The 16,996-nt window shown below is 35.7% G+C and overlaps 1 protein-coding gene across 6 annotated transcripts in view; it reads right to left on the reverse strand.

The window, feature by feature from the left end:
- PAM (peptidylglycine alpha-amidating monooxygenase) overlaps nt 1–16,996 on the reverse strand; it is a 409,388-nt gene that overhangs the window by 243,231 nt on the left and 149,161 nt on the right. For all 6 annotated transcript variants that reach the window (XM_036737505.1, XM_036737477.1, XM_036737514.1 and 3 more), the window contains 2 exons: nt 9,958–10,491; nt 8,898–9,018 (listed from right to left, as the gene is read on the reverse strand). In XM_036737505.1, coding sequence (XP_036593400.1) covers nt 8,898–9,018; nt 9,958–10,049 — 213 coding nt within the window. In that variant the 5' untranslated portion in view covers nt 10,050–10,491. The remainder of the gene's footprint in view (nt 1–8,897; nt 9,019–9,957; nt 10,492–16,996) is intronic.

Raw genomic sequence — 16,996 nt, forward strand, 5'->3', positions numbered from 1 at the left:
TTATGGCATTTAGAAGGAGTCTATATGTTAGAATGAACTAAAAAAAATGAAAGGGTGAGAATGAGGAACGCACTGGGAGAAGGGGAAAGAGATAAGCAATATGGGGAAAATTTTCTCATATAAAAGAGAAAATTATAAAAGAGGTTGCAAGGAAGAGCTATTAAGATGGAGGAGGAAGTGAGGAGGTGATGAGCAATGATTGAACCTCACTCTTATCAGAACTGGTGAGTTAATCTGGGTATAGAAATCTATTTTACCCAATAGAGAAAGTAGAGGAGAAAGAGATAACAGTAGGAGGTGGGGAGAGAATGATAAAAGGAAAATGGATCAAGGGTGGCTAAGGCCAAAAGGAAAACAGAGGGACAGGATAAAAAGAGAGAAAGAAGAATAAACAGAACAAAATGGAATGGAGGGAAATACACAGTTAGAAATCATAACTGTGAATGTGAATGGGATGAGCACACCCAAAAGAGAAGTGGATAGTAGAATATATTAGAAACCAGAATCTAATAACATGCTATTAATAAGAGACACTCTTAAAACAGAGAGATAGGCACAGAGTTAAAATAAAGGATTGGAGCAGAATCTAATATGCTTCAGCTGAAGTAAAAAAGACAAGGATAGCAATCAGATTAAGCAAAAGCAAAAAGAGACTTAATTAAGAGAGAATCAGAGAAATGTACATTTTACTAAAAGCTAGAATGAAGTAATATCAAAATGATTAGCAAGTTTCTCCAATAAAACCTTCATTTCTCAAATATATACATAGAACTGAATCAAATTTATAAATATTTTCCCCATTGATAAATGGTCAAGGGATATGAACAGGCAGTGGTCAGAAGAAGAAATTGAAGCTATAGTCATATGAAAAAATGCTCTAAATTACAATATTTATTAGAGAAATATAAATTAAAACAACTCACTACCTTCTCAGTAGGTGAGGAAAGGTTAGGCGGGAGAGAGAGAATTTGGAACTCAAAATTTAAAAAAATGTTAAAAATAAAGAAACAATAATTTTTAAAATTGTTTCATTGGCGCTCATTTTTTTCTTTTCTTCTTTTGACACCAGCATCACTAAATTTGTAGTATTTTTATCATTATTAATAGCTTGTCTTTCATATCTTGAGAACTGCTTGTTTAAGTTCTTTGATCATCCATGTACTGAGAAATGGCTTTTGTTCTTTTATTTTTGTGTCATTTCCCTACACATCTTGGACATCAAAATTTTACCAGAAAAGTCTGTGATGAATTTTCTCCTGGTTAATTATTTCCCTTCTAATTAGAACTGCTTTAATGAACATAATGGGTGGGGCATGTTTGTAATCAGGAAGACTGAGGCCGATGGATTTTTGAGATTAGAAACTCTGAGCTGTAGTAGGGCTAACACTGATAGAGTGTGTGCACTAAATGTGGTACCAATATGGTGAGATTCTGGGAGCAGCGGATCACCAAGGTCCTTAGAGAGAGGCAAATGAGCCGAGTTTAAAAACAGAGCAGGCCAAATTTTCCATGCTGATTAACAGTGGGATTGGGCCTGTAAGTACTTTTAGTCTTGGCAAGATAAGGAGACACAATCTCAAAACAAAAACAAAATAAAAAAGAACCTCATTGATTTTGTTTGTGCAAAACAAATTGTTTAACGTTATGCAGTGAAAATTACCTATTTTGTCTCTTATATTTCCTGTTTGACCAAATATTCTATCCATATTTGTAAACAGTAGCCTTCCATCCCCCTATAATTTGTTTATGATGTGACCTTTTATATCTAAGTCATGTATCTATTCAAAACTTCTTGTGATATATGGTGTGTAATTCTGGTCTAACCCTAATTTCTGCCAGACTACTTTCCATTTTCTCCAGCAGCCTTTGTTGAAGTCCTTAACCAAATAGTTGGTGACCTGAGATTTACTAAACACCATGCCATTGTATTCATTTGCTTCTAGATCTTGAATCTATTCTACTGACTTTTTCTATTTTTTAACCAGAACCAAATAATTTGTAGTAACTTGGATATCTTGTAACATAATGAAGAGAAAAAGAAGGAAGGAAAGGAGCATATTTGTCCTCATTTCCTATGTTATTCTTTACCTTTCCTTCCTTGAGATGAATTTAGCTATTATTTTTTCTAATAATTTTGTTATTTGTTAAGGCACTGAATCTGTAAATTGATCTAGATGTTATCATTTTGTACTTTTTGGGGACAGCCCAACCTTAAGAAATTAGAATTATCCTAACTATTTAAGTCTCTTCATTTCTGTTAAGATTTTGTTGTTGTATTAGTGGATTCCCAAATATTTCACACATTCTGGAGTTATTTTGGCATTATTTTCTGTCTCTTCTTGGTGGTTTTTTAAAATAATTTATAGAAAGTCTCATGATTGTTGTGGTTGTTCAATCCGGTGATTTTACTGAAGCTATTGTTTCAGTTAATTTTTAACTACTTTTACCTTGTCTAAGATCTCAATTGTTACTTTTTGGAATTTGTCTGAGGCATAATAAGCTCTATTCCAATGTTTCATTGAAACTGTGTGAATCTCTTACTTATTTTCCTCTTTCCCCCACGCCTTGAATCCTTTACTATAAATAAAAAGGAGATAATGAAAGAGGATTCAAAAAATCTAAAAATGAAATTCTCCAAACCTATTCTTCTGCTCCTCATGATTTCAAATATGGCCTCGTATACTTGTGTGACCCCAGGCAAGTCACTTAACCTTTTCCTGCCTCAGTTTCCTCAACTGTAAATAGGAATAAAAGATAGACTCAGCTGGGGTTGGTCTTGGGGAAAATTATGCTTTTAAAAATACCAAGCATATACCTGAAACAAAGGCCTATCTTTTTAATATCAATATTCTTCTGATGATGCAATATTACTACGAGTTATAAACCATCATAATCATCATCTAAAGAATTACAGTTGTGGCTCTCCCCAAACACAATAGAGAGATACGTCATGGGCATGAGTTGGCTGCAATTCATTGCAAATGAAGAATTATATAGAATTGATGTAAAAGACTTCACCAGTGTGCTCTATGTCCATAAAAGAAGGTATGGACCAGCTGTGTAAATAGGAAGTCTAATTAACAGAGAACTTGTGTGTGCCACTAGTATTCACACAAAGGTAAGAAAAATAGAGGAAAACTGTTAGCATGCTGATTTTCCCCCTCAGGGAGGATTTATGGGAGGATGTGGACAACGATAGAATAAAATTAAAAAGCATGAATGAAGGAAGTACGAACACTAATAAAAATCACTAACTATATTACAGATCCAGTTAAGGATCAGAGTACCCTTTCATTGCTATATTCCAGTTATCGTTCACAATTCCTCAAATGTCAGTCATATTTATGCATTCATATTTACCTCCATATGTTGAGATCTTTAGTTTTCTTCATATGCTACTTTTACCATTATGGATAATAAAAGCATTGAACCATAATACTGAATTTAGGAATGATACTCCTTACTTATCAGTTACTATGAGCCACTAAGCATGTGTGGAAATTTTGTTTTTGTTCTTCTACTCAATACTACCCAACTCTCTTCCTTAAAACACCTTGCAACATCTATCCTACTTTCTCCATTTAGCCTTTCCTCGTATGTTTTCCTATCTCAGTTTCTCATATACTCCTTGAAATTTGTGAATACTTATACACAACCCCTACTCTAAACAAATTATAATTATTTATTCAATATTCAGTATTCATTCCTTTATCTTCAGCAGTGTTCACACCTTGCTCTCTATTTTTAAAATAGAGAATATGAGATATAGCAGAGCATGGCAGTTAGAGATCTAACTTTGGAGTTAGAAAGACTTGGGTTCAAGTCCTTGGATTCATGCTGAATTTTGACCTTGGGCCAGTTAGGATACAGAGACAGAGAGACAGACAGAAACAGAGAGGCACAGAGACAGAGGGACAGAGGCAGGGAGATAGAGAGACAGAGACAAAGACACAGAAAGAGAGACAAAGAAAGAGACAGAGAAAGAGATACAGGGAGGGAAGGAAGGAGGAAGAGAGAGAGAGAGAGAGAGAGAAAGAGAGAGAGAGAGAGAGAGAGAGAGAGAGAGAGAGAGAGAGAGAGAGAGAGAGAGAGAGAGAAAGGTTGAGAAACTCAAAAGAAAAATTTTGACTACTTGAAAACTTTACCTAGGGTCAGTGCTGCTACTGATATTGCCTCTGATCCTCTAGAAGGCAGAGAAGTAAGTAAGCATGATACAGTGAAAAATTCTGACACTTCCCAATTGAGTGACTGTAGATAAATTACTTATCTGAATCTCAGACTTATCACCCACAAAGTGCAAATGATTTTAACACTTGCATTATCTATTTCAATAAGCTGTTGTAGATAATGTACTTTGTACATCTTAAAATTCTAATTAAATATGAACTATTATTTTTTAAGGGATCTCTTAGAAATCATCATTACACATAAATCATGCTTTCTCCTAACTTCAGCTTGGAATAGAGACGTGAAAATATTCCAAACTTGGTCTAGATATCATGGACCATGTCTATTTAACTTTGTAGACAGATGATACAGAATATTACTTGGTAACTGTGAATTTTAATGAAATGATATTATATCTATGGTGATATTACTGCAACATTTGTATAACAACTAAATTAGAGCTGAAAAAAGAAGGGAGAAAAGAGAAATTAATTTTCTTCTCCATACAACTTCTTTTCCTACTCTTACCTCAGTGCTGAGTAAATCATTTGATCTCTTGTTTCTATATCCACAGAATGAATAGGTTGAACTAAATGATTTCTAAGGTTCTTTCTGGCTTTAAAGTTCTATCAGTCTTTAAACTCATATGTATTATGTATTTAACATAGAGCTATGTTATATATTATGTACTTCAAAGGGCTACATCACGGAGCCTTCAGAGATTTTCTTTTTTTCTTATGTTGTAGATAACCTTGTTTCCCAGTTGTGGTGATAACAGTGTACTAAATGGGAATAATTTTTCTGAAGAGGAAGAGATTACAAAAATCTTGAAAGAAAAATGATGGGGCTAATTTTATTACAAAAGAAATGTTTTCATCAGACAATGTACTTTTTCTTGTCTCTGAGGATTTATTTTAAACGGAGTCATAGTATTAAATTATTTATGATCACTTTGGTGACTATCAGTCATAGAAGGCTGACTATCCTGGGTTCTAATCTGGGTTCTCCTACTAGATGTCACTTCAACTCTCTGGGATTCAGTTTACTCATATTAAAATGAGGGGATTAGATAAGAAACATGTAGTCTCTTTTCTATCTAATATTCTGTAATTTTATGTGCCCACCCCTCCAAATCTTTACCCTAAAATACTGCCTACTATTCATTCTCTCCCAATGATTGGCTAAGTCCCTGCCACCAACCTAAGCTTTCATTAGTCTTTTTTGTCTCTTCTCTTTTCTTTGCTATTCATGTCCTTCTTTCTTAGTTTTCATACTCACTTTCCCTAAGTTTTTTTTCTATTATTTCCTCTTTGTTTTGGGACAGACCAGGAATCAAAAGGCCTAAATTCCAGGTATTTAGGCTTGGGCAAGCTCATTAACATCTATGGCTTCCATTTCTTAATTTGTAAAACAAAGATGATGATAATAATTCTTTCTGTACATTCCTAAGAGGTTTACTTTAAAGTGCAGCAAATGAATTTGAAAATTTTCTGAAAACTGAGATACATCAAGTGAAAAAATGGCTGTAACAATTTAAGGGACTATCACTTGTCCTCCCTTTTCTCTCTTCTTTCCTTAGTTATCCTTTTTTCTTTTATATTTCTCTATTTTCAAAACTCTCTCCCCTGCTTTGGATTTCTTCTTATCTCCCGTTTTGACAACATTCTTTTTTTTTTCTGTTTCTTCCTTCTTTTGTCATGTATATGTTCCCTTTGCTATCTGTTGAATGAGAAGAGAAACTAAATTTTCTGTGTTCTCCTTTCAGCTCTCAAACTGACCTTCTAGAAAGTCTGAACATATCACTACCCACCATTTCCATTAACACCAGTGGCTCCCTATTACCTCCAGGATCAAACAGGAAATCCCCTGTTTGACTTTCAAAGCCCTTTATAGCCTACCTGGCCTCTTCCTACCTTTCCTTTCTTCCACCTTACTATCTTACATATACTCTGTGATTCAGTGACATCTGTCTCCTTGCTGTTCCATATACAAGGAACTTTAACTCCTGATTCTGAATTTTCACTGGTTTTCTCTCAGGCCTGGAACTCTCTCCTTTCTCATCTCTGTCTCCTGGTTTCCCTGGCTTCCTTCAAGTCTCAGCTAAAGTCCCACCTTTTGTAAGAAAACTCTTCCACTCCTTCTTACTCTTAGTGCCTTCCCTCTGAGATTATCTCTAGTTTATGCATAATGGTTGGCATTCTGTCTCTTCCATTAGACTACGAGCTCTGAGACTATCTTGTATCTTCTTTGCCCCATACTTAGTAAACTGCCTAGCACATAGTAGGCACTTAATAAATGGCAGCTGACTAATTGGCTGTCCCTATCAAAATCCCTGAGAAGTACTGAAAGTGTACCGGGGACCCAACTAATTTCCCTTGCCTGGCTATTCAGTACTCATATTTGTTCAATTTGTAGAGTTGCCCAAGAAGTGTGTCATGTAACAGATACATCAAGTGAAAGAGTACCTACCAAGGTTTGGCAGTCAGAAAGTAGAAGAAAGTGATGAATTTGGCATCTAAAACTGAACTAATCAAAGGGAGCCAGAGCATAGTTACTGAATCATTCAAGATTCTCAAGTTAAGATACAGAATTATCTAGCAAAATATAACATATACGTATACATATATAGCTATCTTATCTATGTCTATCAGATATATACATTATACACACACACACATCCACACTATACACACACATAGTAAATGTGTAGTATTATATAATCCATGTATGTCCATGATAACAGCTCCCAATTATATAGTACTTTAAAGTTCACAAAATGCCTTCTCCTACATATACTACAGCAGCTATATATAAGAGGTATCATGGTGTATGGATAAGAGTTCTGGAATTAAAGTCAGGAAAATTTGAGTTCAAATCCTGCTTCTGACATGTACTAATTATACGGCAGTTGGCAAAGTACTTCACTTCTCAACTCCAACTTCTTCATTTGTAATAAAATGGGGATAATATTACCTGCTGTGACTACATCATGGTATTGTTGTGAGACTCAAATAAGATAATGTATATTAAGCAGTTTGCAGATTGTAAAGTCAGTTACTATAATTACAGTATACTATAAACCAATGTTACAATTATACTATATGTGGTATGCATAGCATGTATAATATAAAAATAACAGATAATTATATCAAAGTAAATGTTTTTCTATTTTTTTTGATAATCACAAGATATCTCATGATTTAAATCACAAAACTAACAAACATTTTAGTTTATGATTGTCCTAAAATGGATCACTTGGAAATTGTCCTCCAGTAGCTGCATCCTCTCTCTTTCTTGGATAAAGCCATGATTAACACATTATAACAGGGGGAAAAAAGGAACAGAATAATTAGGAATAAAAGAATCTCATCTGTGACTCAAGGTCTATCTGGCAAATGAAAGATTTCTGAGAAAAAGAGATAAATTCAACAATAATTAAATAAGTTTGTCACATTTTTAGCATCAAGTAAATCTAGGCTGAATGAAATACAGGACGATTAGTGCTCTGATCTAAATATTTCACCCAAAGCATAAAGTGGGAGGAGAACATTTTCTCATTGTCCTTCTTTTTCTCTCTTACTATTCTTTTAGCTAAATACTATCAATGAGGCTTTGTAAATTTCAAATTTAAGAGACCAATAAATTAACATACAAAAATTGGAATACATAGATATTTTCAGAAAGGGAGTATTTTCACAGTGCTAATCCAAACAGTTATTAATAGATCACTAGATCAACAAGTTATCCTTCCTGAAACAAGTCAATGTGAAGCCTCCCTCCCCAAAGGCCCACATAAACTTCCTAGGGCTCTTGGATGCCAACTTCAAAGACATACCCCCAATAGTTGGAATCTTTTTATTTTTTGGTGCAAAAAAATGTTATCTGCAACAATGAGTCATCTACTGCAGTTCAACAACACCCTGTCCTTTTCATGCCTCTGCAGCCCTTTAAAAAGAAAGTACTATCTTTTAATGACACACATAAATCCCCTCACTGCCTAACTGCAAAACATAATTAATTCAGGCCTTTTTATGCTTAATGAAACACCCTGAAAAACACCACAGTACTGGAGATAAGTCTATTACATATACCTGAGGGGAAAAATAACCTCTCTCATTTTGCTCAGGTGCATTTTATTCATATTTCTGTGCTCGGCCATCACATAGTAAGTATCAGCACATTGTAACCAACCTGTTAGAATCAATTTTTTAAAACTTTTTAAGGCATGAGATAGTTTGTTTTCAAATATTGTCTTGTTCTTTAAAAAAAAAAAACTTTCCAACTTGTGGTTGCAACAGGATATTTACAGGCAGTAATCTCTTAGATACAGTTGCCGGATATCATTTCACTTTATTAGAATAATTTTTCATTTTTTAATCCATATACAGTGCATTACAAAGAATATTACTCCTTGGAGAATCACAAAAAGGAAATCTTCTAGGTTCCATTTGTATACACAAAGATAGTCTCAAGAAAATTAAAAACGAAACTACCAAATTCTCATCTTAACTCAAGTGCCGTTCCTGCCCTTCCCCCTCCCTTGCTCCACTCCTCACCAATAATATTCAATCATTTTAGCAATATCTAAGGAGTTTCAACTCCTCTGGGAGGAAAAAGTAAATAGGCATAAAGCTTAATTTTCAAGACAGCCCTAATGATAGATAAAGTTTCTCTGCTCTAGTCATCAAGAGTACATACAACAAGTAAGAAGTACAATACAGTTCCCTTACCTGCTTTGGTGTAACCCCAGGCATTCGGATGTCCAACGCAAAATCTGATGAATCAATAGGGATTACCGGCCTGGTGGTACCAAGGCATTCATTAGGAAATGACCTAGTACTTTCTTTATACCTGAAAAGGGATACAAAGTTTTAAGAACCTTGAGTATGATGGAACTTTAATTTAATAAGAAAAATAGGATTTTCACCTACTTGTTATAAATCCTCCTAGATTAGTCTCATGTATTTAAACAAAATAAAAAGAGACTTCCTAGCCATGTAATAAATTCCCCAAAATACTTTCTAACTCAGGGCTAAGATAAAATAAAAATAGTCAAATGAAATACATTTAACACTTGTTTTTACACTACTCAAAAAGGGAATTAATAAAATGATTAATGAAATTACAATGTCTAACAAGTGAAAAGAATCAAAGATATGCCAATTCCCTCAACCTGAGAGTAGTAACTACCACCCAGTAAATTTTTATAACTCCATCAAGGGGTGGTTCAAAGATTATTATGAGTACTAGCAGTAGGGAACAAAAGCAAAACATGTTCTTAGTACTAAGCAGAATTCTAAGAGGGGGGAGATCATTGAATGAAAAAGAAGTATGTGAATACATAAATATTTAACAGGGTAATTAACAGAAGTGTGTCTACAGCTCAGTGCTTTTTGGTGAGCTGCTGGAGTCCACGATCTATCCCATTCACCCACCGCCAAAGACTAACAAGATATTTTATACTTCTAGATGTGATAACAAGAGAGTGCTTAAGTTTAAACAATGGTAACGTGGTTTCTGGATAACTGACACAGAGGTAAAGACTGGTATTAGAAATCAAAACTTCTCATTAGAGTTTTGAAAAACAGGAAACCTGGCTGCCATACAATGGGTTCATTTCAAACACAGACCTAGTTTTCGAGAAGTTACACCCACAAAAAATAAACACAGTTTCAATAAATTACATTTAGCTGGTACCTGCTTCTAAGACTCACAGCTGAGAAAGTGATTGCACCTTTAAATAGCATGCACAGAAACCACCATAAACATCAGCTCTCCCGTAAAACCCACCTCTTAAAGACAGATAGTGGGCTTCTAAAACCCAAACAGCTGTTTTGAAAAACAAGGAACAGTATTAGCAGGTTATTAACGAGGCCAGCCATGTCCACCCTGCTGTTCCTGGCCCGATTAGAGCAGTAGAAAAAGGGCAGAACCGCTCTATCGGGTGTGATCCCAACAATTAGGCAGCAGTGGTTGTATCAATTCACTACTTCATTATCGTGTGTTCTGCAGGCATCCCCCACAGCGCTGGACAAACCATCTGTCTTGGAAGGTGACGCACGATATATCAGGAAGGTGGACGATGCTATGTTGTTTCTTATCATTAGCTGCAAAAAAAATCTGTTGGAAGAAATCCTTCACAGCGAGGTTATGCTGTACTTTTTTCCAGTCAAGAAACAGAAGCAAAGAGGTAGTCCTGATGTTTTCTCCCTCTGAAGCTTTTGGCTCTGGTGTTCGGTTTAGACCGGCAGGTGACTTATCAATCCACAATAACAGAGGCTGTGAGGGATATCACACAAACCAACGTCATTCATCATTCGGAACCTACAAAAATAGAAGCAGATAATGGATGACTAACACATTACAGCATTTGTCCTCAGCAAATCCCTGTTGAGGCTTTTTAATACATTAATACTTTCATAAGCTTTAGCCCAGCCCAGTGAGAAATGCCTTGGCTGTTGATCTCTGTCTTTCTTCCTCCACCCCCACACAATTACCATTCCACATTTCCTTCCTTATATCTTTCCCCTCTATGACTGAAAAAGCATTTCAAACCTCCGATATCTTGCTCTAGCTAAGAAAAGTTATTCACATAATAGATGACTGTCATATGAAAAAGATGACTGAAGGAGAAACAGAGAGAGAAGCTGAGAGAGAGCATTTGGATACAACAATAATCAGAAAAAGATTATGAGAACAAAGACATGCCTCTATATGCACCGTGAAGTCTTTTAAAAATCCTGTAGATTATGAACTGTTAAGTGAGATGATATGGAAGTACCAGTGTATAACTTTCAAAAGGTACTTGAATTGTGGGGATCTGAAAAAAGAGATACAAATACTAACTAACACTGCCACTCTTAACTAGCATCTACTATACACTAACAAACGTGTTATGACGAGATTCCTCAGACTGACAAAATGAGCAGGACATTTAGAACTAGGGTCATATTTTAACATTCCGTGTAATAAATGCTACTAAATAAACTTTAAATTCTGTTTACTAGTTTTAATATATATGGCTTCTTGTCCCCTGAATGTTTCAGTATAAGTTTTAAAGTTCACATTCGGAAGTCAGGTATTTAAAATCATGCATCACTGCCCATACATTAACTTTGTTTAAAAACGATTTATTAAAGATTTATTTAAAAAGATTTATTATACTATTCACCATAACCACAGAGGAAAACAACATATATCCGACCACAAGTCTAAGAAAAACAATTGTATGCTATTATTATATAAAAGTTTCAAAATAATATATTTTATATGCTACTCTCCAAATTCAAAAGATATTGAAGATGATTTAAAAAAAACCAAAATATGTGAAACATACAAAGTCCATCATAATGCTTTAAGAAATATACCTTACAGTGAATATAAGTCAAGCAAGGCTAAACCTCCAAAAAAAATCTCATTGCAAAAGAACTGTTCCTTGAAAGCTGAGGACCTAATCGCAGAAAGGTGACTAACGGTAGTGAGGTATTAAGCTGACTAAAAATGAACCTTAATCAGAGGTGAAGACAAGTCGTTTGAGTGAGTGAGAAGGAAGCAAAGTCATTGGACAATAACTGGACTCTCCCTGAGATGACCCTTAAAATCAATCAATCAATCAATCAATCAACATTTAATAAAGGACCTACTATGCGCCAGGCATTGTGTTAAGTACTGGGGAAACAAAAAAGAGACCAAAGACAGTCCTTACCCTCAAGGAGCTTACAATATAATGGAGGGAGCAATGGGCAAACAAATATATACAAAGCAAGCTATATACTGGATAAAAAGGAAATAATTCAAAGGGTGAAAATATTGGAATTAAGAGGGGTTAGTGAAGGCTTCCTCTAGAAAGTAGAGTTTTAGTTGGGTGCCAGGGAGGTTAGTGGTTGGAGTGGAGGAGGAAGAACCTTCCAGGCATGGGGGACAGCTGCAAAGAATGCCTGGAACTGAGGGATGGAGTGTCTTCTTAGTGGAACAGCCAGGAGGCCAGTGTCACTGGATCACCATGTCAGGGAGTAAGGTGTAAGAAGAATGGAAAGGTAGGAGAGGGTTAGGTTATGAAGGGCTTTGAACATCAAACAATGAATTTTGTATTTGTTCTTGGAGGCAAGAGGAAGCATGGAGGATGACATGAAATATTAGATAAAATTTAATAATTTGGGGAGAGAGAGAGAGAGAGAGAGAGAGAGAGAGAGAGAGAGAGAGAGAGAGAGAGAAAGCTAACAGTTAAGAAAGAATTCAGCTCTATACCTTTTAAGGGACAAAGAGATTTTCTCTCCTGCTCCTTTCCTTCCTTCCTCCACCATAGTCATGGCATCTAGCAGCAAAACTCTCTGAGAATCCTCAGTCCAACAATTGGAGAGTCAGTTTGAAAGAGGTAAAATTGAGGGAGCAGAGCCATACCCCCCCCAGGCAAATGTTTCTATAGAGAGGCAGGCACTGAAGGCAGAAAAAGCTTCAAGGATCAAGACTCGTAGCAGCAAAGAAGAAAGCTAGCTACAAAATCAAGTTTTGCTAATCCTCTGCAGAGAGGAAGGAAGGAAAGAAGGAAGGAAGGAAGGAAGGAAGGAAAGAAGAAAGGAAGGAAGGAAGGAAGGAAGGAAGGAAGGAAGGAAGGAAGGAAGGAAGGAAGGAAGGAAGGATTTTAAGGCCCTGTTTGCCTATGTGTGTGCCTCACTATCGTCCTAAATTTGTGCCCATTCCTCCAATGGATGTTGTCAATCAATCAAGAAGCATTTATTAAGCTTACCATGTGCCAGGCATTCTGTACATTAATGGGGTAGAGCACACTGGGTTTTTGAGAAAGATGTTTTGTAGACACAGTTCTTACTATGCTATCTTAGGAAATACTAATCATATGAGTTAATCATGTTTTATTCCATGAAAGATTCTGTAGACATGAGAAAGCCAATTAAAATCATTTTAGTTTATATCCGGACTGCAATGAAGGTAAGGTAAAAATTATTTAAGGTGTCTAGATGGCTCAGTGGATAAAGCACTGGGCTGGGAGTTAGGAAGACCTGAGTTTAAATGTGACTTCAGGTACTTCCTAGCTATGTGACCCTGGGGAAGTCACTTACCCCTGTTTGCCTCAGTTTCCTAGAGAAGGAATGGTAAACCACTCCAGTATCTTTGCCAAGAAAACCTCAAATGGAGTCACAAAAAGTCTGAGGGAACAGCAACAATAATAACAACAATAAAATTGTCCATAAAATTATTTACATAAATGTATTTCAATTATTATCTTATTATCTTATCTATTATTAAAGGCCTTATAATTAAAAAATTATTATTCTTAAGTATGTTCAAAATGCATTGTGTTGAGATCACATGTAAAATAGTCTTTTATATGTATTCTTTTTTTTGAGGAGAATGGAAGTCCAGGTCCCAGATAATGGTGTGGGAAGTGTTTGCCCAGGTGAGGAGGAACAAGTCAACAAAGGCAGGAAGGTGTTAAAATGGTCTGGGACGGTTAGTGGATGGAGAGGATGTGAAACCAAAGCATATATTTTGTCTTAAAATTATTTTAAAATAAAACATGAAAATACTGAATTTGATATGTGTTATGAAGTCATGGGAATATTAGTCAAAGTTGAGAAATTTAATTAAGAATACTGCCTTGTTATTTTCCCTGTGGAAGTATCTTCAGGACAGAATGATTTGATGACTAACAGACATATTTAGAAGGAGTCTGTTACTGATCACAGGGACTGGAAAAATAAAATTGGTTACTGTTGTTAGTGCTTCAATAGAATCACAGACTGAATGGTACCAATGAGATTTTCTATTATTTCTCTAACAGGTATCCAATCAATGCCAACTGTTAGGGGATGATTACCTCATAATTACTATACGTCACATGATATGAGTCTAATACCCCTATGTTGAAAATGACCAGCTGAATCGCTGCATCTTTGGGAATTTGTAGATGTGTAGGCACACAGGAGTCATTTTCCACATTTATTGTAACCTGAGCATTACAAAATCTCATCAATTTCTATCCCCAGTAATTTGAAATGAGTGTTAATTACAATAGAACTGAGATGAAGTTTCCATTTACCCTAGGAAAATAGATTATTCTAAAGTAAAGTGTTTTGTTTTTATTTTACTCTTTGTTTCTATGGGAATGTTGATGCTACTTCTCAACAAAGGGAGTTTTTTTTTTACTTAGCATAGATACAAATATAAATATCTTTATATATACTTTTAGGCATACAAATATAATATCTGATATACGTCAATAACAATTACTTGGAAAATGTGTAATTATCTTATCTCCGGTGAGATAGACCAAGGGCACAGTGATAGTGGATCTAAAATATTTGCTATTACAATTGTAGCAGTTATTCACCTATATTTATATCATCAGTATGAATTAAATTGAAAAGCTTTCTTACAGGGTGAGGGAGAATTCTTCACTTTTTCAAAGAAAACACTGCTGGGCTAACCAGTTCCGGAAAGGCAGTATATTATTACTATACCATCCATTTTGCCATATTAAAAAGTTCTGGTTAGCATCCAGACTGTTGTTTTCTAAAGATAGCTGAGGGGCAGCTAGGTGGCGCAGTGATTAAAGCACTGGTCCTGGAGTCAGGAGGACATGAGTTCAAATCAGACCTCAGGCACTTGACACATTTACTAGCTGTGTGACCTTGGGCAAGTCACTTAACCCCCATTGCCCTGCCCTTCGCCCCCCCAAAAGAGGAATCTCTAAAGTTAGCTGAGTCACTGCCAGTTCAGTATCAAACTGCATCTATGTAACAATTCACCAATGTTGTCCTGTTTTTCTTTTTTACAAGAAAAGAATTATTTGGTGTTTGATCATTTTACTTTACTATTTCAAGAAGTTATGATACAGGTTTTCTCCTACAATACATATTGTAAGTCCTCTTGTTGATCTTTAAGAGAAGCCTTTCCCAGTCCTCCTGCCCTCAGAGATTACCTCTGATTTATCCTGTATATGTTTTGTTTGTACATACTGGATTTTCCTCCCCAAGTCAAGTCTACAAAAAGACCAAGATTAACATCTAGTCACCATCTAGGATTCTTTCCAAAACAATTAAGTTATCTTTTATTTAGGGAAGGTTTGAAGAATGAGTTCAAAATTGGTACTTAATGATCTGCTAAAAGTTCAAAAGATTTTTCTTTTTCAGTAATGTGTCAGGAATTGAAAATGCCAAAGGGCAATGGAAAAGTACATAGTGGACATGAACTGAGTGCAAAATACCATAAACTATAATTTACACAGAAGCAGCATAAAGGATTTTATCATGATGAAAAGGATGGCTTTATCATGCTGTGAGTGCAAAGGTTAATTGATGGACACTCTGTGAGTTTGCTGGTATCTTTATGACATCCAAACAACTTAAACTACACATTAGGTAGCAACCTGTGGCAAAGTAATGATATGATTAGGATATGGATGAGGGTTACAGAGATTAGGTATATACACAGACAGGTTGTGATCCACATCTCTAGAGGGAACACTTATCAGTGAGATCACACATCCACTGGAATGTTGGAGTAGGAAGTCAAGTTCTGTAAATGTTGTTCAGTTGTTTCAATTGTGTTTGACTCTTTGTGACTCCATTCAGGGTTTTCTTGGCAAAGATACAGAAGTGGTCTGCCATTTCCTTCTCCAACTCAATTTACAGACAAGGAAACTGAGGCAAACAGGGTTAAGTGACTTGCCCAAGATAATACAGCAAGGAAGTATCTGAGGTCAGATTTGAATTCAGGAAGATGAGTCATCCTGATTCCAGGAGTTCTATCCACTGCTTCCTTTTAAGGCACTATTTCTTTTAGACATCAACAGGCAGCTGGTATAGCAGTTCATAGTATTGGAACTAAAGTCAGGAAAACCTGAGTTCAAATGTAGTCTCACACACTTGCTACCTATGTGACCCTGGGCAAGTCACTTAACCTCTGTTTGCCTCAGTTTCCTCAAATATAAAATAGGCATAACTGCACCTACCTACCAGGGTTGTTATGAGGACCAGAGGAGATAAGATTTATAAAAGCACTTAGCACGGTGCCTGGCACACAGTAGGCACTATATAAATGCTTACTTCCTTCCCCCATATGTCTTCTTATCATCAGTATTACAGAAGAAGATAATAGTAGGTTAGATGGAGGGGGGTAAACAATCAGTATTCAACAAAATCTATTTAAGCATAGCTTTCCATTTAAAATGGCAATATGAAAAGCTCAACTGTTTCCAAAAATACTCCAGTAAAGTTCTACAGAACTCCCAGAAGAAAAAATGATAAAGAAAACCAAAAACAAATGTAGTCTAAGATTTTGTCTTTTTAAAAAACCCTTGCAGTATAGTGCTGTGTGATCCTGATTATGATTCCCTGGTATCTGAACTACTTCTTTATAGCTATTTGCATAATTTTTTGAGGGGAGAGAGATACAAATGCTCTGAATTTTGGCTCTGAGCTTCTTTGTTGTTCCCAATTTTGTTTTTGTCAATAAGCATTTATTAATCACTTCTTATGTGAGCGGCACTATGCTAAAAGCAGAGAATTACAAATAGAAGCAAAAAGAAGGAGATACCCTTCCCTCAAGAGGCTTACATTCAAAGGACAGAATATAACATATGGAAGAGAACTTAAGAGCTTAATGGGAATGAATGTTCAAAACTGTCTTCACATGTAATTGGAAAAAAAAAACAAAATACTACTAAGTGGGGGATAGAAGCATAGCAGGGGAAAGGGAGAATACTCATTTAGGGGCATTGTGGAAAAAGTCTGAGGTGTCAGAAGTAGAGCCTAGAGAGGAATGAAGGAATTATCAGTTTTGTCACTTTCCTTAATGCCCGATAGATTCT

This window comes from Trichosurus vulpecula, chromosome 1, assembly GCF_011100635.1.
Source record: "Trichosurus vulpecula isolate mTriVul1 chromosome 1, mTriVul1.pri, whole genome shotgun sequence".
Lineage (NCBI taxonomy): Eukaryota > Metazoa > Chordata > Mammalia > Diprotodontia > Phalangeridae > Trichosurus > Trichosurus vulpecula.